The 27364-nt window shown below is 39.9% G+C and overlaps 1 protein-coding gene across 1 annotated transcript in view; it reads left to right on the top strand.

Moving 5' to 3' along the window:
- THADA (THADA armadillo repeat containing) overlaps positions 1–27364 on the top strand; it is a 300884-nt gene that overhangs the window by 128009 nt on the left and 145511 nt on the right. Inside the window, exons 27-28 of the mRNA XM_054567244.1 lie at positions 10682–10771; positions 12124–12255. Of these exons, the coding sequence (XP_054423219.1) occupies positions 10682–10771; positions 12124–12255 (222 nt within the window). The remainder of the gene's footprint in view (positions 1–10681; positions 10772–12123; positions 12256–27364) is intronic.

The raw sequence follows: 27364 nt of genomic DNA on the forward strand, positions 1-27364 counted from the left end.
AAGGGAATGGCTCCCAGCCAGGGTGAAAGGCTGCCTCTGTGTGATCTCAATGCACTCGCTGCTCTCAACGGCCAAGCAGATAGCTTTCCAGGGTCTGCAAAGAAGTGGCAGCCTACTAACTTCAGAGTACTTTAAAAAGTCAGCATTTCTGCCCTGGCTGATGTGGCTCAGTGGATTCAGCGCTGGCATATGAACCAAAATGTCGCCAGTCCGATTCCCAGTCAGGGCACATGCCTGGGTTGTGGGCCAGGTCCCCAGTTGGGAGCGTGCAAGAGGCAACCACACATTGATGTTTCTCTTCCTCTCTTTCTCCTTTCTTTCCCTTTTCTTTCCCCTGTCTAAAGATGAATAAATAAATAAAAATCTTTAAAAAATAAACTTAAAAAAGTCAGCATTCGTGACAACACGAAACACAGGACCCTGATCTTGGAATGTCTAATTTAATAAATTTCATTTGCATTGCCACAGAAACCAACATGCTTCCTGCTGCCAGCCCCAGGAGCCAGAGGTTAGGGTTTTTAATAATAATAACAATAATGAGTTATACTTATTCCAGATTAGTTTTCTGGCTCCCCAAAAAACAAATGGCTAAGATGTCCAAAATGTTCCTTTCACAACTCTGCCAAATGCTGGCTTTTCCTCTCTGTCTGGAGATCCAGCCAATCGGCTGAAAATTATCCACCCCCCCCCTTTTTTTTTTTTTTTTTTTTTTGAGTACTTCCAGGCAGTTGTCCGGAGAGAAGACTGAATCCTTCAGTCTGAGATGGACATCCACTAAATACGCTCTTTTACATACTTCTGCAGCAGAAGAAAATCACACTTTGTGTTCTGAGAATAGAAATAACTATTCTAGCTGTGAATTTGGGAAAATGTATATCGGACATCACATCATACGTAGTTATAGACAGCATTGTGTATTAGTTGGGAGTGTAATGTTTGTCTGGCGACTGCTTGTTTGTTTGTTTGTTTGTTTGTTTTTCCTTGTAAATAATCCTTGGCCTGTGTTTTCACAAAATTAGAAAATACATGGGTTCACTAGGGAAAAGGAAACATTGAGTTTGAATAAGTACACAAACACCCTGTCTTTTTTGATTTGCATGGAAGCTAGAGGGGTTTTTTGGGGTTTTGTTTTGTTTTGTTTTTTGTTTTTGTTTTTGAGGAGAAATTGGGGGTGGTGAGGGGTATTGCAGTGTGTTAGCACGATTCTCTTAATTCGAATACAGGAGATACTTGATACTTATTAGGCTAAATGAGGCATTTGTGGTCCAGTGATCTCCAAAAATACTTTTTAAGAGCAGATGGATAGACTTTTACGATTAGTTTAGCTGGCGTTTTTTCTGCTCATCTGCTTCCTTTAAAGCTGGCGGGCGGGCCCGGCTCAGGGTGTGGAAGTGGAATCCCCGGTTGAGAACCGTAATGGGATTTGACCAGGCTGATTGACAGCGCGGAGGGACTGCTACTGGGCCGATCACGAGGGCGCGGGCTGCTTTGAAAGCTGGCCGGCCTAGGCCGCGGGGTCTTCTGCTTATCAAGTGCATGTCTAGCACAGCGATGGTTAGATTACCTGTATAATAGAAGCCCTAAACGTTCTAGTAGCTAGACTGGGAAACAACAGCTGGGTTCTAGCCCCGCACCTTCCCCAACCTGTATTTTGATCTTGGGAGACTCAGTTCCTCTGGACATGGGTTTCCTCATCCACAAAATTAAATGATTACTAGACCTTCTTTGAGAGTCCTAAGTTCTAATATGCTCCTTGAAGTCTGGGACTGTGTTGGCACCTTTCCTTTGCTTTAATAATGTGAATTGGCAAATTAATATTAGCCTTAATGAAAATGTCTGTAAGGTTTAGAGTAGGATCTTGAAAGAATTAATTGAACGAAAGTGTGACAGGGGTAGAAACTAAAAAACTTATTTTGAAATATTGGACCTTAAGCTAAATCAGTCTATTAATTGTTAATGAGTAGTAGAGAAATTTCTAGGTGATTTCTAGCATTTTGGACAAGGCAGGTTCAGTACTGTTTGAGCTGTTTGCATGTTTAATGCATGTGCTTGACTAGGGTTTTAATGATTATATAATACTCTTTAGACTTATCAAATAAGAGTTTCTTTAATTCTGTGCGTATCTTTAGAGTCAGGCTTATGGGAATAGGATCCCTGTGGTTGAAAATGACAGCCAGTTCTTATTTGGGGCAGGAGATTTGTGGAGGGAGTTCTAAGAAAACAGTAAGAAGGCAGCAGAGATTTACTGAGTGCCTCTTATGTACTAACACCATTCTAGGTGCTGGGGTTAGAACGGAAACAAGACAGCTTTTATTCTCAAGGTGCTAACTTCCTAGTAAGAGGACACAGAACTGAAACCTGTTTTAATAAAACAACAGTAACTGTTAATGTTGTGAAAAAGATAAAAATCACCATTGTAGGGCATAGTCGGCAGAGATGGCTGGAGTGCGCTGCAGGTTAAAAAGATGGAAATGGCAGGAAGCGAGGAGGTGGGGAGGGTGGACACTGTCCAAATTTCAGTTTGTCTTCCAAAGCCCTCACATTTCACTTCTGCCTCTGGAGCTCACAAGGCATGTCAGGGCCTATGCTTGCTAAAGATAAGAGGGAAGCCAAACTCATAGCTGCTCACGTCAACCCTGTTTCAACCAGAACAGTTCTGGTTTTATTTTGTTTTTATATTTTAAATATTGGCGTTACACTGAGGGGAAAAGTGGTTTGTTGCTTTAAAGGTTTAGAAACCAACTGCCTTGAAATAAACCAGTCACGTTCATTCTTGCCCCCAGTACCCTCACAGCTGTGATAGGCAGAATAATGATCCCTGGTACCTGTGTTACCTTGTAAGGAAAGGGGGTCTTGGTAGATGTGATTAAATTAAGGATCCTGGGATGGGGTGGTATCTTGGGTTATTTGGGTGGGCTCTAATGCAATCATTGATAAAATGGGGTAGGGGGAGACTCGAGAGAGAAAAAGGGAGAAAGCAGTGTGACCACAAAGGCAGAGATTGGAGAAAGGCAGCTACAAGACAAGGAATGCCACCAGCCACCAGAAGCCAGAATAAGTGAGGGTCAGATTCCCCCCACGAGCCTTTGGAGGTGCCCTGCTGATACTTTGATTTTGGACCATTAATACTGATTTCAGATTTCTGGCCCCCAAAACTGGTAGAGAATAAACATGGTAGTTAAGCTGCGTGTTCCTTGCTGTCAGCATCCCCTTTAGTTAGTATTACCTTTTCCATAGTTTAACTCAACACCTTGAATATTTCAGTTACCTACTGATGCATAACAAACACCGCAAAATTTAAAATAATAACGGTTGATTATTTCTCACAATTCTGTGGGTTGGCAGGGTGCAGCTCGGTGGTTCTGTACCATGTGGTATCATCTGGGACCACTCAGGTAGCTACATTTATTTATCTGAGACCTCAGCTGGGCTTGCAGTGACCAGAGTGGTCTCACATTCACACGTCTGGAATGTCTACTGGAGGAGGGGGCCATAAATCACTGGAGGTGGTGGGGTCTCTCTCTAGCAGAGTAGTCATATCTTCAAGATAGTGAACACAGAGGCTGCCATGCCTCTTGAAGCACAGCGGTACTCCTATGGCCTTTCTTTGATGAAAGAAGTCACAAGGCTAGATTAGAGTCAAGGGGAAAGGAAATGGAGCCTTCCTCTTAAAGGGAGGGAGGCATGGACTCAGAGGGCGGTAGGAATGGTGCCGTCTTTGGAAACAGTCTGCCACAAACTGCTTAGAAAATGTTTACTGAATTAAATATTGGAGATAGACTGATTCTGAAATTAAATAGATGAAGGGATTTTCTAAGGAAAAAAAGTTCTGGTGTAAAGATATCCATATAGCTGCCTAAATGGGACCTTGCACACATGAGGAATTCAAGAGATGTGTTTATTGACCATCTGGCTGTGTGATGAGCAGAAAGGTGTTTTCAGGTCCGCCCCTGGGCCAGTGATTGTGCAAGCAGCATGGCAGTGCACTTGCGGAACCAACGCCTCCCCCCCCCCCGCCCCGGGTGTAGTTATAGTAATGGCTAATTTTGTGATTTGGGAGATTCTCCACCTGGAAAGCAGTTCCTGAAGGGAAGGATTAGAAAGGCATTCAACAAGTTCAACAATTTCATTGCTATCTACAGAGGATAGGAAAGAAAACAAGGCTGCAGGAGACCTGGCCAGAGTCAGTGCACGTAGAACAGAGGCCGTGAAGAGGATGTTTTTCGTTTAACTTCCTACATGGTTTGCCCGAAATCTAATTATAGGACTTCCGGTGGAACCATTACAATGATCACAGGTGCTTGCTGAGTGTGAGATGCTGACCGTGGACCACTGACATCTCTTCTGTCCAATCACTTACTCTTTTATGACTGCTACTACTCTAGGGGGAAAGGCCGGTGTCCATCCGAGTCAGAGATGGGGGAGAGGATTCTAGGAACACTGTCATAGACGGGCCTCCTGGTGGAATTCCAAACCCAGATTTCTTTGCTATTCATTATTTCTATTTTATTAGCTACAGGGTATCACCCGTTGAAGTGTGTACGTGTGTGCGCACGCGCGTGCGCTTTGTCTTCTTTGTAGGTTTGTTTCCTTTTGGGAATACTGTTTTTTTCTTAAGATGAGCTTGCTGTTTTTATCAGCAATCACTGTGGCAAAGAAACATAGGCCCTTAGCTGATTTGTCTCCCCTGGGGTGGTTTTATAGGCCAGAATCGGGGAAGTAGCTAGGTTTTCATAGTTTATTGAGTTCCCACTTGAAATAGTCTGAAAACCTCTAGGCTTTTGCCTTCAACATATTTGGATCTAATGACCAGGTTTATGGTGTTTGCTTCATGACCTGTGAATAATTTTTTTTTAAACCAGGCACAAACTATGCAGCTCCTCACTGTCTACTATGCAGCTCCTTACTCCTGTATGTTTTTTGCTTGCCCTTGCTAGCTTTCTCTTTAAACTTTTGTGCATTGTTCTCTTGATGCCCATTTCTGAGATGATCAAGAATGATAGGGGATGTGTATGTAGTAATTGGGGGATGGAGATAACTTATTTCTATTTTTAAAATGTTTCACTAAATGCTTCTTCTCACTGCAGGAAAGTTTTCATTATGATGCTGATCTCAGAAGGATGTGCTGCTGGCATTTCAAATTGTTATGTGTGTGGCAGATCTTAGGGCAGGGTCTCTAAGAGAAATAGGAGCTTGATTCAAGTGAAGATTTTTCTAGGCTAAGTTCCATTCCAATGTGTTAGGTGGCAAGCTGGATTCAAAGACCAACAAAATGACAAAAGCTCAGATGCACCCAAGCATTAGGCTCTTGGCATTATCAAGATAAGACGTGAAACGCGCAAAGGGAAGCTCTGAACGTGGCTGGAGCAGGGACTGCCACCCACAAGTGGCCCAGCCAAGATGGAGACAGGTCAGTCTGGGTTGATGCCCCAGGCGTATGATCTGATGGAGGAGAAGCACAGAGAGAATGTGCCACACTGACTACATTAAAATGGGTTGAGATTGATATGGAACAATGTTCTTGATATATTGCTAAGTGTGAAAAGCAAATTATAGACTAACATAATGAGAAAGGTATATATGGGCAGGCATCAAAACACACTGGCAGCTATATTGGGTGGTGAGTTTATGGTGATTTTTAGATTTTTCTTTGCAATGTTCTTTATTATTGAATTTTTCCTCAACAAATAAGTAGTGCTAACTTAAAAAAAAAAAAAAAAAAAAAAAACTTTTAAAATCAAACCAAATGGTGCCAGGCAGGCATTTTTGTTCATTCAGTAAAGCTCTCTTGCCTACCTACTTTGCTCTGCGCCCTGGCTGGGCTCAGAGGGTGTCCAGTACTGAGCATATCAGGCAGAGGAGTGCTTTGGAGGAGCTCACAGCCACTCTGCTCCTGGTACCTTATTCTTGGTGCCAGACAAATAGATTTTTTTCAAGGAGCTTGTGTTTCCCCAAGGGCCTCTCATCAATTGAGCCTGCATAATCTTACCTGATGGGATAGGGAATAACTCAGCTTTTGTGTAGCCTGACAGTCCCACGTTAAAGCTGCTTTATTCTCACCCTCTATCCTGGCTTGTTTGTTTTCACCTGTGTCTGTCTGTTTTATCCCATTCACAACTTTTGGTGGTCTCCTTTTGTCTTCCTAAGAGCTTGAAATTACAAGAGATTCTGTTTTTTCCTTTTGGCGACCACTTCCCTTGTTTTCATAAAGTTGCTGGGCTAGTTTTTAGCCACACAGATAAACAGGTTTGAAATGCCTGTCACTGGGGAATTTACCCCCAGGGCTTGCTGTATCTGTGGAGGTAACATATCAGCCTGTTTGCTATTTGGGTGAGCTTAACTTGAACTGTTTGCAAACCAGTGAGACAAGCTTTATATGTTTGTGTTTAAGAAAATTTCAAGCCCTGGCAGGATACTCAGTTTATTAATTCAAATGTGATTCTGAAGGTCCTTAGGTATAGCTAATAAGACATTTTGAGAAATTATGAATTTGTGCCTTGGCTAATGTGGCCTGGTAGTTGGTTGGAGCATTGTCCCATAAACTGAAAGGTCATGGGTTCGATTCCTAGTCAGGGCACATGCCTGGGTTGTGGGTTAGGCGCCTGGTCAGGGCACATATTAAGCAGCCAATCAATGTTTCTCTCTCGAATCGATGTTTGTCTCCCTCTCCTCCCCTCCTCCGTTCCCCTCTCTCTTTAAAATCAACGAGCGTGTTCTCAGGTAAGGACCATTTTAAGTCATAATTCTTTTTCTCCTTGATTGTGTCAAGACTCTGTCCTTTTATTTTGCTTCATTCACTCAGCAACTATTTATTAGGTACCAGCTGTGAACTGAGCATCATTTAAGTACCGGAGATAATGTAGAAAAATAAGATAGATATAGTCTTGGCTCATGCAGAATGTATCATTTGATGGGAGAAATAGGAAAGTAAATAGGAAATTCCACGTGTGACATGTTTCAAGTACTGTGATGGGATTTACATGGAATGTCTAGATTATAATGTAACACCAATGGCAGGCACCCAACCCATATTTGAGACATCAGGGAAGGTGTCCCTGAAGAAGTCAGCCAAAGCCCAGAATTGAAGTATTATTTGGGGTTACTCTAGGATAAGGAAAGGAAGAAGCTTATCCTAGCAGAAGGCACAAATGACATTTGCCAAGCTCTGGGAACTAGAAAAGTATTGATAGGACCCCCCCCTCACACTCCTCCCAATTTTTTTTCCCTATATGGTTAGGTTGCAAAGGTAGAGAGGCAAAAATGGCTGGACAAGTGAGTCAAATTAAGCAGAACATTGTAAATCAGGCTAAGGGGTTTAGATTTTATTCAGAAAGCAATAGGGAGCCATTAATCTCACAACATCACATGATTAGATTTGTATTTCACAACAGAGAGTTAAGAAGGGGGAAGATATGAGCAAAGAGATTGGGTGAGAGGCGGACAGTATCTAGGCAAGAGATAATAGCAGTTAGACCTGGGGTGGCAGCAGTGAGGATGGAGAGAAGCCTATTCAACAGATACCACGGAGGTAGAAACAGCAATATTTACCGTCGACTATATGCATGGGGGGTTTCAGGCTTTGGAAGTTGGGTGGGTAGTTAAGTGTCAGTTGAGCAGGTGCCAATCACTGAGAGAAGAAAAAAGGTGTAAGGCATAGATTTGATGTTAACTTTAGAAGTTTTTCCTCTCTGGCTAATATTATTTATCTATTCATACCAGTCAACTGACATTTACATAGTGTTGTGCTGTGTATCAAGAGAGATGCAAGGAAGTATAGATACGGTTCCTTCCCTATAGATATTTGTTCTCCAGTTGAGGTTAAAAGGTTCACATTTAGTGAATGCCCATTGGGTAACCAGGTTTCTACTCTCTAGTCTAGTCTATTTTCTATTGTCTTTTAAAGAGTTTAGGAGTTTTAATTTTTACTTCTAAGTCTTGAATTCACTGGAATTTAACTTTGTGCATAGTAGAAGGTTGGGATCCAATTTTAATTTTGTCTGGATGGATAATTAGTTATCGTAACACATATGATTTTCATAGTACTATCATCTTACCTCTTTCGTAAATCAAGTTTTCGTGTGTGTGTGTGTGTGTGTGTTGCTATGCTTTCTATTTCATTGGCCTATTTGTCACCAAACTGTTTTCATTACTACAGTTTTGTATTTCTAGCTACCTAATTGTATGAGTCCTACAACTCTATTGTTTTTCAGTGTTTTTTTTGCTACTCTTGTTTGGCCCTTCCTCCATATATATTTTAGAATCTGATTGTCTGGTTATACACAAAACTATTACTATTTTTAATGGAATTTCATTGAATTTGGGGAGAATTTCACCTTTATAATATAAATATAATCTGTCCTATTTAAGGTTGATGTCTTTTCTTATGGCATCTCTCTATTAAAACTATAATACACCAATATAAAAAAAAAATTTGGCCTCTAACTCACACCTTATTTCAGATGGATCGTAGAATTCAACATTAAAGCTATAACTATTAAATTTGTAGATGAAAACAGTATCTTTTTATTGTTCAGATAGGCAAAGATTTCTTTGGTCATAGAAAGCATGAATCATAAAAGAAATAAATTGACCCAATTATTGGACTCTATCAAAAATTAAAAACCCCTGTTCATCAAAATACATTAGGAAAATAAATGGGCAAACCACAAACTCAGAGAAAGTACATGCAATACATATATGGTAAAAGAAATAGGCAACTTAATTTAGAAGTGGGCAAAAATCTTGAACAGATCCTTTGCAAAAGTCCTTTCCAGTGACCAGTGCACATGAAATATGTTTAACATCATTAGTCATCACAGAAATGTAAATCAAAATCCCAGGGAGACACCACTGCATACCCACTAGGATGGCTAAAATGGGAAAAAGAAAGGCAGTAGCAAATGTTGGAAAAAATGTAGAGCCACTAGAACTCTTCTTGTTCTTGGGAGGGTAAAATGCTATAGTAACTATTTTGGAAAACTCTCACAGTTTCCTAAAATATTAAACATGCTGCAGTTTTATTCTTACATATTTATTTAGGAGAACTGAAAACATGTGTCCACAAAAAACATATGAATGTTCATAGCAGCTTTATTCATCATAGCCAAGAAGTGGAAACAATCCATGTCTGTCAAGAGGGGAATGGATAAACAAACTTGTGTATTCATACAATGGAATACTACTCAGCAAACACAGAATCAAGTTCTTGATACATCGAATAACGTAGATGAATCTCATAACCTTTATGCTGAGTGAAAAAAAAAACACACACACAAAAAATTATACAATGTATTATTACATTTATATGAAATTGTAAAATAGACAACCGAATTGTAGTGATAGAAATCAAATCATGATTGCTTTGAGGATTGGGAGCTGACTGGGAAGGGGCACAAGGGAACTTTCCAAGATGATGGAAATTTTCTGAGTCTTCATAGAGGTATGAATTACATGACTGTATGCATTTGTGAAAACTGCCTGAATGTACACTTAAGACTTGAGCATTTCACTGTGTGTAAAATATACTGCAGTTTTTAAAAATACACGATATTTTGGGTCTCCATTAATAGAAGCATATATCTAGAGTTAATAAGGGGGAACAAGTTAAGGAATATTTATGCCACTCCTTCAGAGTAGTTCTTTAGTAGTTATGGAGACAGAGTATTTAACTAAATGCTGTATTTAGTTTGAGCTTTTTTGGTCAGTTGTCCAGTCTGAGGAACTATTTTCAGGATCTTATCAGAGTTTAAGAGCGGTGTTCATAAAGATGGAAAAAAGGTGATCCTCACAGGTGCTAGCTGGGACTGGATCCCCAGAACCTCACACACCCAGTTCATACTAATGATAACCATACCCAGACCAGTGGGTCTCAGCTAGGACTCGCCACCGCCCCCACCCCCCACCCCTGGGTATATCTGGCAATATCCAGAGGCATTTTTGATTGTCTTGACTGTGGGGCAATGTTGTACTACTACTATCTACTGGGTAAAAGTTATGGAGGCTGCTAAACATTCTACAGTGCACAGGGACAGCTCCCTGTCACACAGAATTAGCTGGTCATTGGTGCCAACTCTGAGAAACCTTGTTCTAGACCCTCCCTTATTTATGAAGCTGAGCCAGTCACAGTCAGCCAGGTGTTGACTACATTCATAGTCCAAATTAATTGTTAGAAACTTGGCATTTCTACAAATTATCTATTTTTCCTGACAGAATTTGATATCAAATGTTTATAAATATACATAATCTTAAATTTTGAGATAAAATTCCACATGTAAAGAGCACTTTGCAAATCAAAATTAAATATATTGTTCCTGCTGATTATTAAATTCTTCAGATGAAGATTTTGTTCTTAATATTATTTCATTAAATATCTAAATATAGTATGGTGATTACCAGAGGGAACTGGGGTGGAGGCAGGTATCAGAGGGTCAAGAGGGGATAAATGGTGAACGCAGGAGACTAGGCTGTGGGCGGTGAACACACAATACAGTGTACGGAGGACGTGTTACAGAATTGCACTCCTGAAACCTATTTAATGAACCAATGCAACCCCAATAAACTCAATATAATATATATAAAAATAAATAAGTATCCAAATGAAAATAAAGAGGTTTTATCAAACTAGAGGAAATAAAGTATAGTAATTTCTCTCTCTCTCTCTTTTTTTTTTTTCTCTTCACAGAATGACGGGGAGTGAGTTTTTCTCTCGTTTCCCAGAACTCTATCCTTTTCTTCTCAAACAGTTAGAAGCTGTAGCCAATACTGTGGACAGGTAAGAAAAGAATACGGTAGGGCAAAGTGAAATCAAGGATGTGAATTACTTTATTAATTGAGATTTTTCCCAACAGTTTTTAATCAATTCCTTTCTTATAATGTAGATGGATTTTTTTAAAGTGCTTCTTTATTACATCATGTTGCCTGAGTCTCTGTAGTAAATTTATACCTGAAAAGTTGTATAAAATTCTGGTTTTATATTATATTTTTAAAATCCTGTTTTATATTAAATTTTATCAAATTTAATCCTCTTTTCAGTGTTAGGTAGGAACTAGCCTCTTAGAAGCATGTCGTGATTTCTTCTGTTAAGAATCACCGCACTGTTGTGTCAGTGAGTTTCTCTCTCTCTTTTTTTTTTTCTTTTTTGAGGATATAGGCAGGGTAAATGGTAATGGACAGAGACTTGACTTGAGGTGCTGAACACACAGCACAGTGTCTGGATGATGTGTTGGAAAATTGTGTACCTGAAACCTGTATAATTTTGTTAACCAGTGTCACCCCCCCAAAAATTCAATAAAAAGGAAAAACATTAATTTTCTATTATATTTAAAAATGTACATGCTTACATATTGGATTTACTGTAATGCACACCTGGGGCGGGGGGTGGTGGTGTTTTACTGGCCTATTGCAGCTGACTAATGGGAAATGACAGCAGTCAGCTGACTAACCTGGTCACCTATGATGAGAAATGGTTCTGGCCTGTCTGAGCAAAGATGGCCAGTGGCCCCAGAAACAAAGCCCCAGTCTAATCAGAGCAAAGAGAGAAGTTCACTATTGTTCTTCCAATCACATTCTGTAGCTGGTGGTCTAATTGTTAGTATGGGCATCTAGGTATATGCACTTTTTTATTCTTCTAGAATTTGGTATGAATTTATACTAGTCTGTGATGGAAAAATAAAATAACATCAGTGAATTTTACTTCTGTTTATTATGCACTTCTTCATTAGTAACTTGTGCAGACAGGCTTTTCTGGCCCTGGTAAGTGACTGTTCATGCTTTCTAAAGTACATTTGGATGTTGAAAGTTTCACATTTCATTCTCTGGAACAGGCACCTGTGTTGTGTGAACAGCTCAAATAAAAACAGCAGACTCAAATTATTACGTGATACGTTTTCAGAAAAGAGTTGTGTGCAAAAGCCCAATCCACAGCTTTGGCAGTAGTTCTTCCTCATTTACACATCAGGAATATATGAAGTGAATGGAGGAAAAAAATGAAAAAAAGGAAAACTATCCCTTAATCAGAGAGAGTCTCTCTTTAGATACATAATTGATGAGAAAAAAATGGTTGAAGATAGTGCTTTACCTCTTAAATTTTAAATCTGTTATGTACAATGATTTTTTTTCTTTCAGTGATATAGGAGAACTAAACCGTCATCCGAGCATGTTTCTCTTACTTCTGGTGTTGGGGAGACTCTACCCTTCCCCGATGGATGGCACCTATTCTGCTCTCAGCATGGCGCCTTTCATTCCCTTCATTATGAGGTAATGTATGCTTCATGGAAACGATGGGGGTAGCTGCTGGGGGCTTTATGGAGGAACTTATCTTGTTCTTATTTCAGAAATTATAGATTATTTTTAACTTTGGGAGGTATCTAGTGAAGGAAGGGAATAGGTGGTATTGCCAATGTCCCCAACTGGCCTCTAGTATTTCAGAGAAAAGTGCTTATGTTGTGGGTGTAGGAGCTCGTACCTACTGTTTAAGAATGTTCCCTTGGAGCCCTGCCTGCCAGGGGATGTATTGTGTTGATAGGAGATGCCCACTTTTGAAAAGTATAGCCTGGCTGTTGCATTACCCATGTGTTGAGCTTGGCCAACATGGGGCAGGCTTGGTATTGGCATATATCCCCTGTCCAGGGCTTCAAGAGGACTTCTGGCTCTTCACTATGGGGTGGTTTGCTGTTCGGCGCAAGGGGTAGCATCTGATGGCAGTGCTGTGTAGCATGAGTTCGCTACCCACTCATCTTCACTTTCAAGCTTGGAGTACCTGAGAAAAAGCCACGCATGCAGATTATGCATGGAGTCAAATGATAACAGGCTTTTCTGCTTCGAGAGCCTATTACCACTTCCTGTTACATTTTTCTGAGGCATCTGCTAACTTCTGATCACCTTTTTCACTTTGGATCAAAGACCTCGGTAACTAGGCCTTCAAAAAGTATTGAAATTTTCTCATGAAATGTTTCAGAGCCTGTCATAATAGTTAGCTTATTCCTTTCTGCTTACCTCTTGCCAAAACAGCACCTTCATTTTTATGTTATCTTCCAAACACTAAAATGGACTTACAGCAGAAGGATAAAATATACCAACCTCAAGAGAGTGTGTTTGTTATTTATGCAGTGCCCTGGGTTCCACTTCCTGGTTTCACAGAGCTGACTGATGCATTTTAATGTGAGAAACCATTAAACACGAGACTCCGACATGTGGTTGCTGTAGCCATTTGTTTTCGCCAGGCTCTGGCTGTGGCCGTGTTATCTATGATCACGGAGATGACTCACTCAGATTGGTTTTTGTTTCCTGAGACACAAAGTTACCAGTCTCCCTATCCAGCATTTGGTGATTCATTTCAGGAATATGGGTTGTAATTTTACTTTCAGGAGCATTTAAAATTTGTACTTTCACATATAACTGGAAAGAACTGGGAAAGGCAAAGGCACAAAATCACAGCGATAGCCTTTTAGAACTTTGTCAGCCTATGTTGAGAACATTCAGTTTGAGGAAACTTATTACTAATCAATCTGCTTTGTGTTGCTTCCTAGAAACCAGAAATTACTACATTGAAAGTATCCTTCCTAACTGTTTTTGTTAGTTTACAATGTAATCAGAATGCTCATATTACTGATTATATTCAGAGCACGTATTACATATAACAAAGATTGCATTAATACAAAAGATTTAAAAATTGCCTTAAAACTAGTGTGCTTAATGCATTGTTGTTGTTTTTTTTAACACAAAAGGGACAAAGTAAGAAGTATAAAATTATTCCATCCTCCCAGTGAAAATACGTTGGTCAGTAGTTGCTCTGTACCTGAATAGAGATTCATAGAGCAGTACCACCAGCAGAAGTTGCCACAATTGATTCCTTAGAGGGTCATCAGGCTCTAATTTATTGAATATTCATGTGCATTATGGATAATGTTTTTCAGACTTACAGATATAAACATATGACTTGGGGGTCATAAATTCTGTTTCAGTAAGTTTGGAGTGTGGCCTGAGAGCCTGCCTTTCAAACTTCCAGGTAATGCTGATGCCTGTGGTCTATAGATCACACTTTGAGTAGCAAGATTAAATCTGGAATATTAAACATAAACATTATCAGAACCACACTTCCCCAACACATACACACAAAGATTATTTTAATAGATGGTAGAAGGGTCATACTTCGTACTTGGTTAGGCTCTTCAGGGGGGTTATGAGTAGATTTTGACCCAAAATGCAGAGAACAAGCAGGAAAGTAGTCAGAGCAGAAAAGTCAGTAGGAAGTAGACCAACTGCTGTTGAGCTTTGGCTATTTGCCATGCACTGACCTGGACATTTTGTGTACAGTTCCCTTTAATGTAGGTAAGAGCTTTAGCTACACTGAGTAGGCCCTTTGCTTGGAACAATAAGGAGCCTATATCCAAAGTCAGTGTATCTGAGTACAGGCTGTTTTTAAGATGTAGAAGCCAAGTCCCAACCAGCAGCGAGATCTGTGCCTTACTTTGATTTTTTAGCAGCGAGAGTAGCTTGATTGGATGCCACCGTTCTCTCAGGCTCACCTCTGTGGGATCATTGCCTAGGGTAATGGGGTTGGTCGGTGGCCAGGAACAGAGGAAGGCAGCTTTTCTTTCTTGCCCGTCATCTGTGGTTCAGTGGAAGTAGCCTAAACTTAGAGTTAGAAAACCCAGTTTTGGGTTTCATCAACTTACTTCAGGGACAATGCTGTGCTACCCTAAAATGTTCACAGTCACACTGGAGAGATGAACTATAAACAGATTTTTTTTTTTTTTAGAATACTGAATATGATAAAACTGTATACATTTGATTTAAATTGCTTTTGAGAAAATTATTCATGAAGAAAGTGGAAAACTCATCATAAAACTTACCATTCTAGGCAGTGTTTGTGGTTCTAGCCGTGGTAAAGATTGGGCTGTTCTGACTTGGGATAATAGCTGAAAGATGGATGTCTGCACAAGAGGATGGGCGGTGTTTTATTTTTGTATCATTGCTGATGTTAATTTATGAACTTGGAAGAGCTCTAATCAGGTTCTTGGATACTCAGTTTAGTTAAAGAAGTTTTTCAGCTGGTGGGAGTAGCACAGAGGTTGCTATGCTAAAGTGAATTGCACAATGAGAAGATTAGAGGCCCAATGACAGCTTTTTATTTCCTTTTGATTTATGTATACTTACTTGCCATTTCCTTCCTCTCTAATAATTTTTATAAGCATTATTAGTGTTTTTGTTCCTTATCCCACATTTGGGAGTATAAAGTTAAACCTCTGTTGATTTTCTTTGTTGACTTAAATCTTAGAAGTTTCTTACTTGGGATTTCTAAAGTTATGTGTGTGTGCAGTTATGATTGTTGCATCATCTTGGAACAGAAATGGTAATGCTAATCCCAGTGTTTTGTTTGTAAGTTTTTGTTTTTGATCCAGTATATTTTATATCCCTGATGGTATGCTGGGTCCAGATACACAGCCTTTACCCTTTACCATGTGAGCATGATGCCTTCAATTTAAGACTTTATCAGTTCACCCTTCAGTTCAAATACAACAAAGCAGTTACTCATTCTTTAAAAGGGACCCCGACTAGCTCTCTGAGTACAGCTTACTAGTGTCTACTTCTCTGGGCTTTTTAGAGACCAAAATACCTGAGCATTCACCTTTGAGTTCCCTTTCACAAACAAGTTTCAAGTATAAATTGAAGAGCTGTGGGAAACCAAACATGCCCCGGACCTAAGTGACAGCATGAGGTCCTGAACAGAGCAAAGGCCCTGGACTCAAGAGACGGGTCCTGTCCAAGCCCTGCCACTTGCTCACTTGCTGTGATACTTGGACAAGGCTGTTCACCCTCTCTGGACCAGTGTGGTATCTGTGTTTGTAAGGGTATCAACTGAGACAGAGAGCACCTTCTGTTGCTCATAACTGAAGTCTCAGCATCAGATTCATATCTGGGAGAAATCAATCCCCCCACTGCATTTTATTCACTCCTTGGGTGCTTTGAAGAGGTTCTCCCCCCACCACCATCCCTTTTATTGCTTATTTTCACTGCAAATAACTTCAGGATGTTTTTTCCCCAAATCATTCTGTCATTGTTAACTTTAGATGAATTTTCAGAGAAGTCTGCTTTTCTTTTCTCTAAAAAAGATTGAGGTACAAGTAACAATACGATCTTAATTAAACATGTGGCAGTGGAAATCATCCGTTGGGACCTAAGCAGTGGAAATTTTTTTAGTTGAGATATTGAAAAATCTATCCAACAGTTTTTAAAAATTGGAAAACATGTGTTTTATATCTTTTAAAACTATTTTATGGAACATTTTTATTGTGCCAGTCTTTAAAAGGTCCTAAGATACAAAAACTAAGAGGTAAATTAGGCCGTTTAAGCCTGTGCTATTGAGAAATAACATTGACTCCTGTTTTGTTTTCCTGGAAAGTTACATAATTCAAGTATTATCACTTTACTCATTACCCAGGTTATGAAGTTGAAAGAACTTGTTTTCTACAGTATAGAGTTGGGGGTTTTGCAGTAGACAGTAATTGGCTTCAACTTTCACTTCTGATTGTGATTTCAAGGCTGTATCTGTCTATTGGCTCTGTCTTCCAAAAATCCTTATAGATAAGTAGAAGGGAGGAATTGCTTTAGAGAGAGCGAAGTGTGGCAGAGAGCTGTGGAAACACTGCTGGGAAGGGAGACGTGCCCTTCATGCTCTCTACCTTGGCTCTAATCCTCTCTCCCTCTGAATGGCTATGGCATCTGTTACTCAAACCTCTTATTTTACTATTCGTCATTACTGCATCATATAGTAATATATACTCATATACTCAGTGGTTATTCTCTCCAAATAAATTTTAATCTCTTTCCTTGAAGAAGCAGCTATAGGGCTGTTTTTTTGTTCGTTTTTGGTTTTTGGTGCCTTTCTCTGCCTAGCTCAGCTTTGGGCACTGACTGAATTGTTAACCTCAAAATGAAACATCGTGAATTAAGACAGTTTATGTCTTTGCGGATCTCTATATCTTCATAGTACTTAAGGGACTCTAGTCCTACATATTGGAGCCACATTTTGTATCCACACAGGTCATGTAAAAAGGAGGCTTGGCTGGGTTTTGTGTTTTACCTGGCCATTGAGGAGCCTTGTTTTCTAATGCGAGCTCTGACATTTAGTTTTATTTTGACTTCACCTCTCTGACCCTCTGTTTCCTTTTCTGTCAAATTAAGGTATTAGATATTACTTAGGTCCCCTCTGTCCTCATAAGCCTGTGGCCTGAGGCCTTCCTGGACTTTGAATTCTTGCCCCTGCCTGCCATCCAATGAACTGCTCCGGAGGCCCATCTCATAGCTACCCTGCTACAGGATTTAGAACCAACTAAGAACAGTCTGGATTGATAAGACTTGCTGTTGAAAGTCTTAGAATTATAAACAAGCCAAAACATGTAGGGGAAAGATTCCCAGATTGATGTGGCATGAATAGGAGGGCCCCTCTGTGCTTCTGGCTGTCAATCTGCGTAAGGGGTAATCCTGCTTACCGAATAGCAGGTGAAAGCTCCTTGGTTTGCTTGTTAAGAAAAGTTCTAGAGAAAGGAGGGGGTTGGTATATAATGGTGATAGAAAAAGGGCAGATTTAACTCCTGCTGTGGCTTGTCTCTGCCAGTAAACTGGGAGGAAGGCCCTGGAGGCAGATGTAAGCGAGGTGCTAGGAAAAAAAACACTGTCTCCTACACTTGAAGGCAAATCCTGGGGCCCAAATAACTGACAGCCTCCTATGCAAGTGAGCATAGAACCATGTCAGTAATTTGAGGGAAATGTGGGATGGGAAATGTTACACTAGGCGCTCGCAGAAGGGTTTTTGAAAAGGAGAAGGAAAAGCATATTTTATCAGTGACCAAACAGTTGTGTTGATATTAACTGGTTTAGACTGGATCACTCGGCGTATTACTTGCAAGTGCTTCACACTTTATTTGCTGAGAGCTTATAAGAATTCCCTAATAAGTCATGCCTGAGTCATCCCATTGTTTTGATGGGATTACTAATCTGATAGATGAAGACAGTGTTTTATTCAACATTTAAATTACTTAAATGAAGACAGACTAGATGGCTTATTAGGTTTGTATATAATGTAAACATAACTAGGTCATGAAATAAAAATTCAAAACAGTCTTTAAGCATGAGAGTGACAAATACCAATTTTGGTTAGTAGCCATTACCTCTGTGTGGCTGGGGAGGATGAAATTGAGGACGCATATACTGGGAGCTTCAGTTTTATTTGTGATGTGTTCTTAAGCCGGGTTCTGGGCAAGTGGTTGACTGTCATATTCTCCATACTCTTTTTTTTTATTTGATATGTCTTCTATAGTCCAAAATTTAAAAATAAGATTCAAAATAGCTTGGAAGGCTAGACTGATAGAGACCATAAAGATAACATTTAATTGAGATATGACTTCTGTCTGTAAAAAGTCCAACCATTGTTAATATAATGAGAACAGTTTGCACAATATCGAGGTAACCTGGCAGCCAAGGAGAGTGGACTGGAATGCACATTTGTGAACAATGACGACTTCACTGTACTAGTCAGTGGGGGCAGTAGATGCCATTGAGTGAGCATGTGTACTGTGTGGCCATTGCATTCAAAATGCAATCAAAATGACTGAGCAAGTAGAACAATGAATCTGCATCAGATTTTGCTTAAGCTTGAACATTCCTCCACGGGAACTATTCGGATGATTCAGAAGGATTTCAGAGATGATGTAATGAGTGCAGCACAAATAAAAGTGTGGCACAAATGCTTCAAAGACGGTTGAGAGTCTGTTGAAAGTAATTCACATTCTGGAAGGCCTGTAGATGCAAAACACCTGAAAATGTTGAATGTGTATGGGCTACAATCAACAAAGATCAGCGGCCAGCAGTGCAAGGCCTAGAAGTTGATCTGGGGATTCCAAAAACTACTGTTTCTGAAATTTTGACGCAAAACCTTAACATGAAACATGTTGTGGCAAAATTCGTTCAGCAGCCTCTGTTATCAGAGTGGAAAGAACTTCGTGCTGCAGTTGGAAGAACTCTGTGAGGTCCCAAGATGTCTACTTTGAAGGGGACTGAGGCCTATGTACAGCTTTTCTTGTATCTTGTATCTTCTTCAAAAAATCTCCATTTTTCATAGCACGTGGCTGGATATTTTCTGGACATACTTAATATATATCATTCTCATTTTTAAAGAAAAGTCAAAATTGTATGCATAAAGACTGGGGCTGTCGAGCTTCAAAACAGTTTTTATATTTAAAAAAATCTTGGGGAATGGGATTTTTTGGTGAGCCCTAGGGAAGCAGGGTGACACAGTTGCTGCTACTTCCTGATAGTGAAAGTTTTGGTACCCCTCAACTCTGCTGGCCAGACTAAACCCACATTATTTTGTTTATTATGTTCTGCTCTGAGCTTCCCATTTTAGGAGGGTCACTGATAAACTAGTATTTAAACTGAGGAGGTGACCAAGATGAGGAGGAAGCAAAACATCTGGAAACAGTTAGACTGGAAAAAACTTCGAGGCAACATGGTAATGGTCTTTACATACTTGAGAGGCTGCCATTTGGCAGAAGGCACATAATTTCTCTCTTATGTTCCCAATGGGAAAGTATGAGATAGATTTCAGATTTCAATATAAAGAAGAATTTTGTGAAAGTTAGCATTCTCTATCAGGAGAATAAACAGATTTCCTTAATACTGAGCTGCCAGTTATTGGAAGTGTTCAAGGAAAACTGATCACATGTTGGGCAATGCATCTGAGGATGGGCTAGATGACCATCAAGGCACTTTTTTGAAATGTCTTATTTTAGAACAGCTGAACAACTCAGCTGTAGATTCTAAATGTGCAAAACCTGTGACAGACATTTGTACACTTTTATGGATTCCTCCATCTCTCACAGAAAAGAAGTTGGGGTGCCATTCTTGTCGTGGCCCACAAGATCATGGTGGTCTACTGCTACATGGTACCCTCCAGCAGTTAAGTCTCTTAAATCTAGCTTCTAAGTAACTTCTATAACTTTTTCTGGGTACTTCTGAAAACCTTTTTTTTTTTTTTTTTTTGGCCTGTGAGATGTTATGTCTGAAAAGCATTCCTTATTAATTTAATTATCTTTTTTGGTGGATGTTGCTATATTTTTCTCCATTCCAGATGTTGGCTTAGACCACATTTGTTTTCTGACAAGTACAAGGAACATCTGAATCTTTGAGAAGAGTCAGAGATGCTTTTCTGAAAGTGATTAAAATAGATAACTCTTTGTTGTCCGAAATTCCAGAAGGATCTTCTTGAACAGAGATGCCTGTAGGACGAGTACAGGAGTCCCCAAGCCTAGCCAATGACAAGTTGAAACAGCTGATAATAGAGCTTTGCTGGTTCTATTAATGTAGAACTTCTTCCCACCTAGCCAGCTTAGAGGTCTCAAACTCCACCCTTCCTGTGGTTACTACTAAATTCCATGAGCCCCAAGGAATGGGATTAAAGGTTAGGTCTTCCAGTACCATCCCGAAAGAAGGGACCTGCCATTCCATCAATGCTTGGAAACCCTGACCTTTGGTTTTACTAGTGGGCTCTGATACCAGGTCAAGATTGTCAAGATGCAGATGTTTAGTTCTGACTGGGCAGGGCAGAGGGGGGCATGGTTTGAGCTGCTAAATTTTCTTCTCTGTCTACACGCCAAACCTGTGCCCACTCCCTGCTTTCATACAGATATGTAAATTACCCTAGTCATTACTTTCCGTGGGGATATTTGTTGTATGACAGAGACATACCTTTTGAAATAAAGCAATTAAAACTGTGGTGGTAGAATTTTAGGCCTTCCACAAGGGAAGACCTAAAAGCAGAGATTGGAAGGTTGTTTCCTTATGTTGGTGAAGTCTCACTTAGGGCAGCTACCTACTTGATCTCCTTTCTACCATGAACCTGATGAGCCAGTGCTTTATTTGGAGGGCTATGCTCATGGCCTCTGAAGTTTCAGATTCCACCTGGGAGATCTGAGGTTCATCCAGTGGAACAAAATTAGGTTTTCCGTATTGAGTGGCTTTTTTTGCAAAGACTTTTGGCTAAAAAGACACTCTGTCGTCTGTCACCAATTTTTATCTCTCAGTACCTAGAGAGGTGCCTGGCCAACTTCATCTATGGTGTCAGATGTCTTTAAGACCATTTTCTAAATACATTTTTTAGTTAAAGGAATGAGGAGTTCACCTCATATGGAATGCATTGACAAAGCAAGCTGGAAAAATAAAACTTGTAGGAACCAGCTTTTCTTCAATGTTATCTGTTACTTCAGTGGGCCAGTTCAGGTCATGTTAGAACAAGTGATTTGATCTGCAAACAGCTTCATTCTTAGGTGAAATTTCTGACAAAGATGATAATGCATGTCCTATTGATGCCATTCACTCTAAAACTTAGAATCCAGTCAGTTAATAGATTAACCTAGTATTTGGGCTTGGGTAAGATGCAAAGTAAAGAAAAAAGATCTTCATCTTTCAAGAAGGTTACTGATTAGTACAAACCAGGCTTGTGCCCTGGCTAGTATAGCTCAATGGATTGAGCACTGGCCTGCAAAGCAAAGGGTCGCCAGTTCAATTCCCAGTCAAGGCACATGCCTGGGTTGCAGGCCATGTCCCCCGTAGAGTGTGCTCGAGAGGCAACCACACATTGATGTTTCTCTCCTTCTCTTTCTCCTTCTCTTCCCCTCTCTAAAAATAAATAAAATCTTCAAGACAAAACAAAACCAGGCTTGTAGATCTGATACACTGTATATTAACCACGCAGTTATGTGGCAGGTACACCAAGGGCTTGTAAAAACAATGGGAGGAGCACAAGTGCATTGGAGAAGTTCAGGAGGACTTCCCAAGTGGCAAGACAGAAGAATAATTTGGGCATTCAGTCGGCCACGGCGAGGACATGGAGAAATCCCCTGTGGTGATTAGCTGCTCATGCGAGACGAGGGAGGGGTCATGCTGACCACTCTGTAGACAGCGGGATCCAACAAGGGGAAGATTGTGAGAGACAGTTTTATAATTCATAACTTGAAAGTCAACATAAAGAGCTTAGCTTCCATTTGAATCAAGGGCAACCCAGGAAATTAAAATAAATGGGTTACTGCTTAACAGGAAAAACCATCAATGGTACATCTTTGGTAATTTTAATAAAAACAGTATTTGCTCATTGTCACATTTAAGTCTTATGGAAATAATGAATAGTAATGGGAGAATTATTAAAAATTTAGTAATATTAAAATTTTGAAATATTTCAATTATATTTTCCCTAAGTAGCTTTTAGTTCCTTAGTCTTAATTATTTTCTCAAACATTATAGCTGAATAATGCAGAATTAAAGGATTTGACAGTTCCAAGTGCCAAATGCCAGCTAACCTGCTGTCACCTTACATGGTAGGGAATATTTCAAGATCAAAAATGTATTTCTTTTCTCTTTAGGCAGAAAATATCAGTTAAGGAATAGATAAGAAGGTAAAGATGAATTATCATAGGCTTAAAATGAAGACAAGGAAAAATAATGACAGCATGTTTTGGTGATCTTTCCCAGACTGGCACAATTTTTCCCTCCCTCTTCTCAGGGCCTTGACCCTTTCCAGTCTATTTATAATCTTCTAATTAAAACAAGCTTCATTAGTCACATCAGCTCCACAAGATATACTCACCATTTTATTTTTCCCTTTGTATCTTTCTTTTCCCACTCACCTTGAACGTTGAGACTCTTGACTGCTCATCTTGCCTCCCCTCCAAACCAATTATAGATATTCTCTTCTCTATCATGTATTCTTGTCTTTCACTTTATTTTGTGAGCGCTCTTCATCACTAGTTCTTCTATCTATTAAATATATTTGCTAAGGGCCTACTTTGTGTCATTGCCCCAACCCAATGGCCCTACATTCACCCGCTCTTATTTACAAGAGAAAATAAAGGCCACCAGGCATGGACTCTCTCCATGCAGGTACCTGCTCTACCTACCACCCTAAGTCTCTCCTTTGTTTTTAGCCAGACTCTTGAAAAAGGTTGTTCATGGTACAGCCTCCAATTTCTCCCCTTTTATTGGCTGCTTCTGCCACTTCACTGAAGCTGCACCTACAAAGGTGAAATAGGAGTGACCTCTAGTTCCAAAAGCCTAGAGATGCAGTTCAGTCCTTATCTTTTTAGATCTTTCTCTGGAATTTGATGCTGCAGCACTCTCCCTCCTTTATGACACTCTCTTCCGTGGCTTCCTTTGGCCATTGCTGCTTTCTCCTCTCGGCAGTGCCCCTTCCTCCTGCTGTCTTCCAAATGTTGGTGTGCCTCCTTGTTTTGCCCTCCACTCTTCTTTTTCACTCTGCATGCACTTTCCAGAGTCGTTACATACACTGAGTGAGTTCTAGATCTAGAACTTGTACAGAATCATTGAGTCAACTTTCTATTATTGGACGACTCCTTCTGCATGCCCCTCAGACACCTGAAAGTCAGCAATTTCAAAATAAGCCCCCAGGTAATTCCTCTGCACACTGAGATTTGAGCAGCCACCTCTTAGGGCCTGGTGCAGTGTCTTACATCACATTCCACCTGGCCTGCTGTAGTCAGAGGACTTCTGGAAAGGAAGCATATTAGAATCAGAACTCAGGGTACCACAGAGAACCTGCACCCCCCCCCCCAGTGTTATTCATATGTACTCCATAACAAAAGAGCAGGGGCTTAAAAACTCGTTGACTTTTGGGTTAAAAAGTGAGTAAGTTTGAAACGATTTGCTCTTTTTCTTATGTTGATTATCATGTTTGAGGTAGCTGGCAAGTACTTTTCTTTGGAGATGGAAAAGCCAAGGCCCAGAAGGAGTAAGCATAATATTTCCCCAGTTAAAAAGTAATTTATTAAGGAGTCAGGTATTGATGCATTTATTCATATATCTTTTATGCTGTGCTGCCTCTTGATTTCCACCTTCTTTACTCTGATAAATGATAAAATCAGCAAATATTTACAGTGGGCTGGGCACTGTTTTATGACTTAATAAATACTAATTCATTTAATTATTGTGACAATGCTTTGAGTTCTGTAATATTGTTATTCCCATTCTACAGAGAGGGACAGCTGGGCATTAAGAAGTTTAGAACCGCACCCTAGGTCATACTGCTAGTAAGTGATAAAGCCAGTTCAAAACAGGCAATCTGACCCCGGAACCCGTGTTTCTGGCCACTCCCTTAGCTATTTCTGGCCACTCCCTTAGCTATACGAATGCTTAACCTACAACATGCCCTTGTAACTCAGTTGTTTGTGATGTTCTATCTGTGGAATAGGACTAGCTGGTCCTCAATGTGTCAAAATTAACCTGCAGTTTTAAATGACAAAGATTCAGTCTTACTTTTGCTTTCTTGAGATCTCCCCCACTGTCCCCCGTGGGCATTGCATTGTCAGTGGTCTCATTTTCTAATCTGAAATCAGTAGAAAAGGAAGAAAAACTTGCAGCTAAGCCCAAGTGGTTGTGACGGGTTGCTAAATAAAAACTGGCTCAACTGAAGTTCTGAGATTCTTGAGAAATATTGAGAATTTCTTACAAAAGAAATTTTTCTTATAATAGGAAATCATGGGTCACTGCACAGTGAAAATATGTCTTGAGGCTAAGAAGCACAGAATCTTAACGAGGTTATTTATGGCCTACTATTTTTGCATAATTTAAAAACTATTAGAAAATATACTTTATATCTGTCTTTACTGTCTTAATTTTCCACTCTTGTAATTTCATATAATTTTGAAAATCTTCAGAGTTGTTGAAAGAAAGAAGAAAAAATAATAGTAACGTTTATATAACACTTTTAAAGTTTACAAAGTACTTTTCACACACAGCTTACTTGATCATCTTCTTTCTACTCTTAGAAAGAAAACAGAATCACAAAAATATAAATACATGTTGAAATTTTTAAAAATTGTCAACATTTTCTTATATGGTAATCCTAAACTTAGTTGGAAAAAAGGCAAGTCTGAATCAGTGAAGTATTCAAATTACTGAATATTATGAAATTAAAGTTGATTGCTCCAAATTGCACGTAGTAACTTTAGGGAACTGCTCTAATGGGTGGATAACAATAGCATCTGGTTAACATATTAGCTGATAGTTCATACCCCAGGGCCCCTAAGGTGGGATGAAAACCCCTTTGTTTCTCAGTTTTACACTTTTCCAGTGCACAGCCCCACCTCCCTGCCGCACTAACCCCTCAGCACTGGCCAAGACTTGCTGGATAGGACCCTGACAGTGAGCTGCGCCCGGGGAGAAAGAACTCCTGCTCTGGGATATTCCTGTCCTTGGCCACCGATTCCCGAGAGGTGGCCAGATTTCTCCTAACTTTAAAAGAAAATTCTCAGTCCCAAAGGTTACCTCAGCCTTAATCTGAATATTCACAAAATTAAAATTAGACAAGCCCACACAAATGAGGTTTTTCTGTTCGATCTCTACAGCATCCAAAGATGAACAAAACATATATTTGTACAAAGAGTGCTACCGTGTAAAGAAACCTGCTTCTATTTGATTATTATACACAAAAAGGCCATCTGTTTTGGAAGGAACTATGGAAATATATCTAGGTTGCCAAGGAAATGCTGAATTGTTACTAAAGGATGTGTCACACAGACAAGAAAATAATTCACAGAGCAGTGGGTAGAAAATATTTTCAATGTGTTCCTTAAGCCGCCATTTTGGGTAATGGATGAGTAGTATTGGTTTGGGTTTTTTTTTGTTTGTTTTGCTTGACTGTTTATTCAGTGTTCTTTTCCAGAAGAATTACTTTTTTACTTATAAAACCAGAGTTTAAGGCACAGCTTCTTTTCAGCTTGGATAGAATGAAAAGTAAAATTTATTTAATACTGATTATAACCTGCATACATCTAGTGAAGAGAAACTTAAGAAATGTAATTCTTGTTTTCTAACTGAGCTTCAATATCATATAATTAATATAATTCAATCACTTCTTACCCAATTTTTTTTTCTGCATGATTTAAGACATCAGAATTTAATTCACAGCCAGAATGAAAACCGGACTTAGGAGAAACTTGAAAAGACTAGCAAAGGATTTGCATTCTGCTGCATGGTTGAACACGTCCTTAAAGTAGCAGCTTAAAATGCTGATAGAATTCCCTGTTGAACATTGGCCAGAAGACGGGCTTCCTATGGCCCCCCTCCTTGTTTGCACCCCTGTGAACTGTCATGAGGGCCCTTGATAGGAATCTAGGAGGCTCCACAGAATTGCTACACAGCCGGCCGGGAGGACACTAGCAATCTGTACTCTGGATTATAAACCCTAGGCTGTGGGTTTTGGAATTGGCCAGCCACTCTCCAGCTCAGCCTTGGATAAATATTCCTGGGTTCTAAGTAGGGTAGGGAATTCAAAGTCCTGTTTTTCCTGAGTCCTTCCCCAACCAATTCATGACATGTTGTTATGAGGTCTGAGTGGAGTGGCCATGTTTGAAGGGGGAATAAGGTAATGCTTTCTACTACTAATTAATATGCACTTCCCATAACAGTCTCTTTTTCCCTTAGGAATGAAGCCGCTCAGAAGGCCAGGCTCTAACCCCACTGTAGCCACTCACCTGGGCCAGCTTTACCTCTAGGATAGTTGAAGCTATAGGCAATGGTTTGAGAGGCCTTAAGCAGCGCCTCCTACCCACCTAGTTTTCTCAGATGCTGTGTCCATTTTGAGCTGAAGTTTCACAGGTAGACTTTCATTCTTTAAGTTATATGGTTTTGATTTCTTCTAAAATGAAAATCCCACTGTAAGGTATATCACTTTAAGTTACTACTACTGACTTATACCACCATATTAACTAGTTTAGGTTTCTTTGGTTTTGACAGATGAGAAATGGGAGGCATTGGTTGGGTAACGTGTTAGAGATTAGATAAGGGCAGGTTGGGGGACAGGGTGCAGAACTTGGAACAAAGGCAGATAGCAAGTTGCCACCTTCACACGTGTGGCCTGGCTGAGGCCTGCAGTGACTTCCTCCCACCAGAATTTGCTCTTGTGCTTTCAGTGAGAAGGGGACACCTTAATTTTCATTGACCTCTCCCTTCTGTCAGAGAAAGACTTGGAGGTCTTTTTACAGCTTTGACTCTTCCTTACCGTTTTTAGATGTGGTTCCATTTCCTTTCCAAGGTGAAGGTTTGTGTTTGTCCTCTCCTAGAATAGTTCCAGGCAGCAGACCACAGTGAATCCTTCCAGATAAAAGGCCGTCCTGATAACATCCAGATTGTTATCAGAGAAGTGAAATCGAGGGAGTCCTGTCCCTGCCATTAATTACCTAGTTGCAGCTTTGTTTATATCCTGTTAATTTGGGGGCATGTTTTCCTTGGACAGTTTCTTGTCTGTGTTCTAAACTACAGTCTGATGTTTGTGAAAATCCCAAAGGGCAGGGAATAG

The sequence above is a fragment of the Pteronotus mesoamericanus genome, unplaced genomic scaffold (assembly GCF_021234165.1).
Source record: "Pteronotus mesoamericanus isolate MK-2021 breed Mesoamerican mustached bat unplaced genomic scaffold, CSHL_Meso_final contig_101, whole genome shotgun sequence".
Taxonomy (NCBI): domain Eukaryota; kingdom Metazoa; phylum Chordata; class Mammalia; order Chiroptera; family Mormoopidae; genus Pteronotus; species Pteronotus mesoamericanus.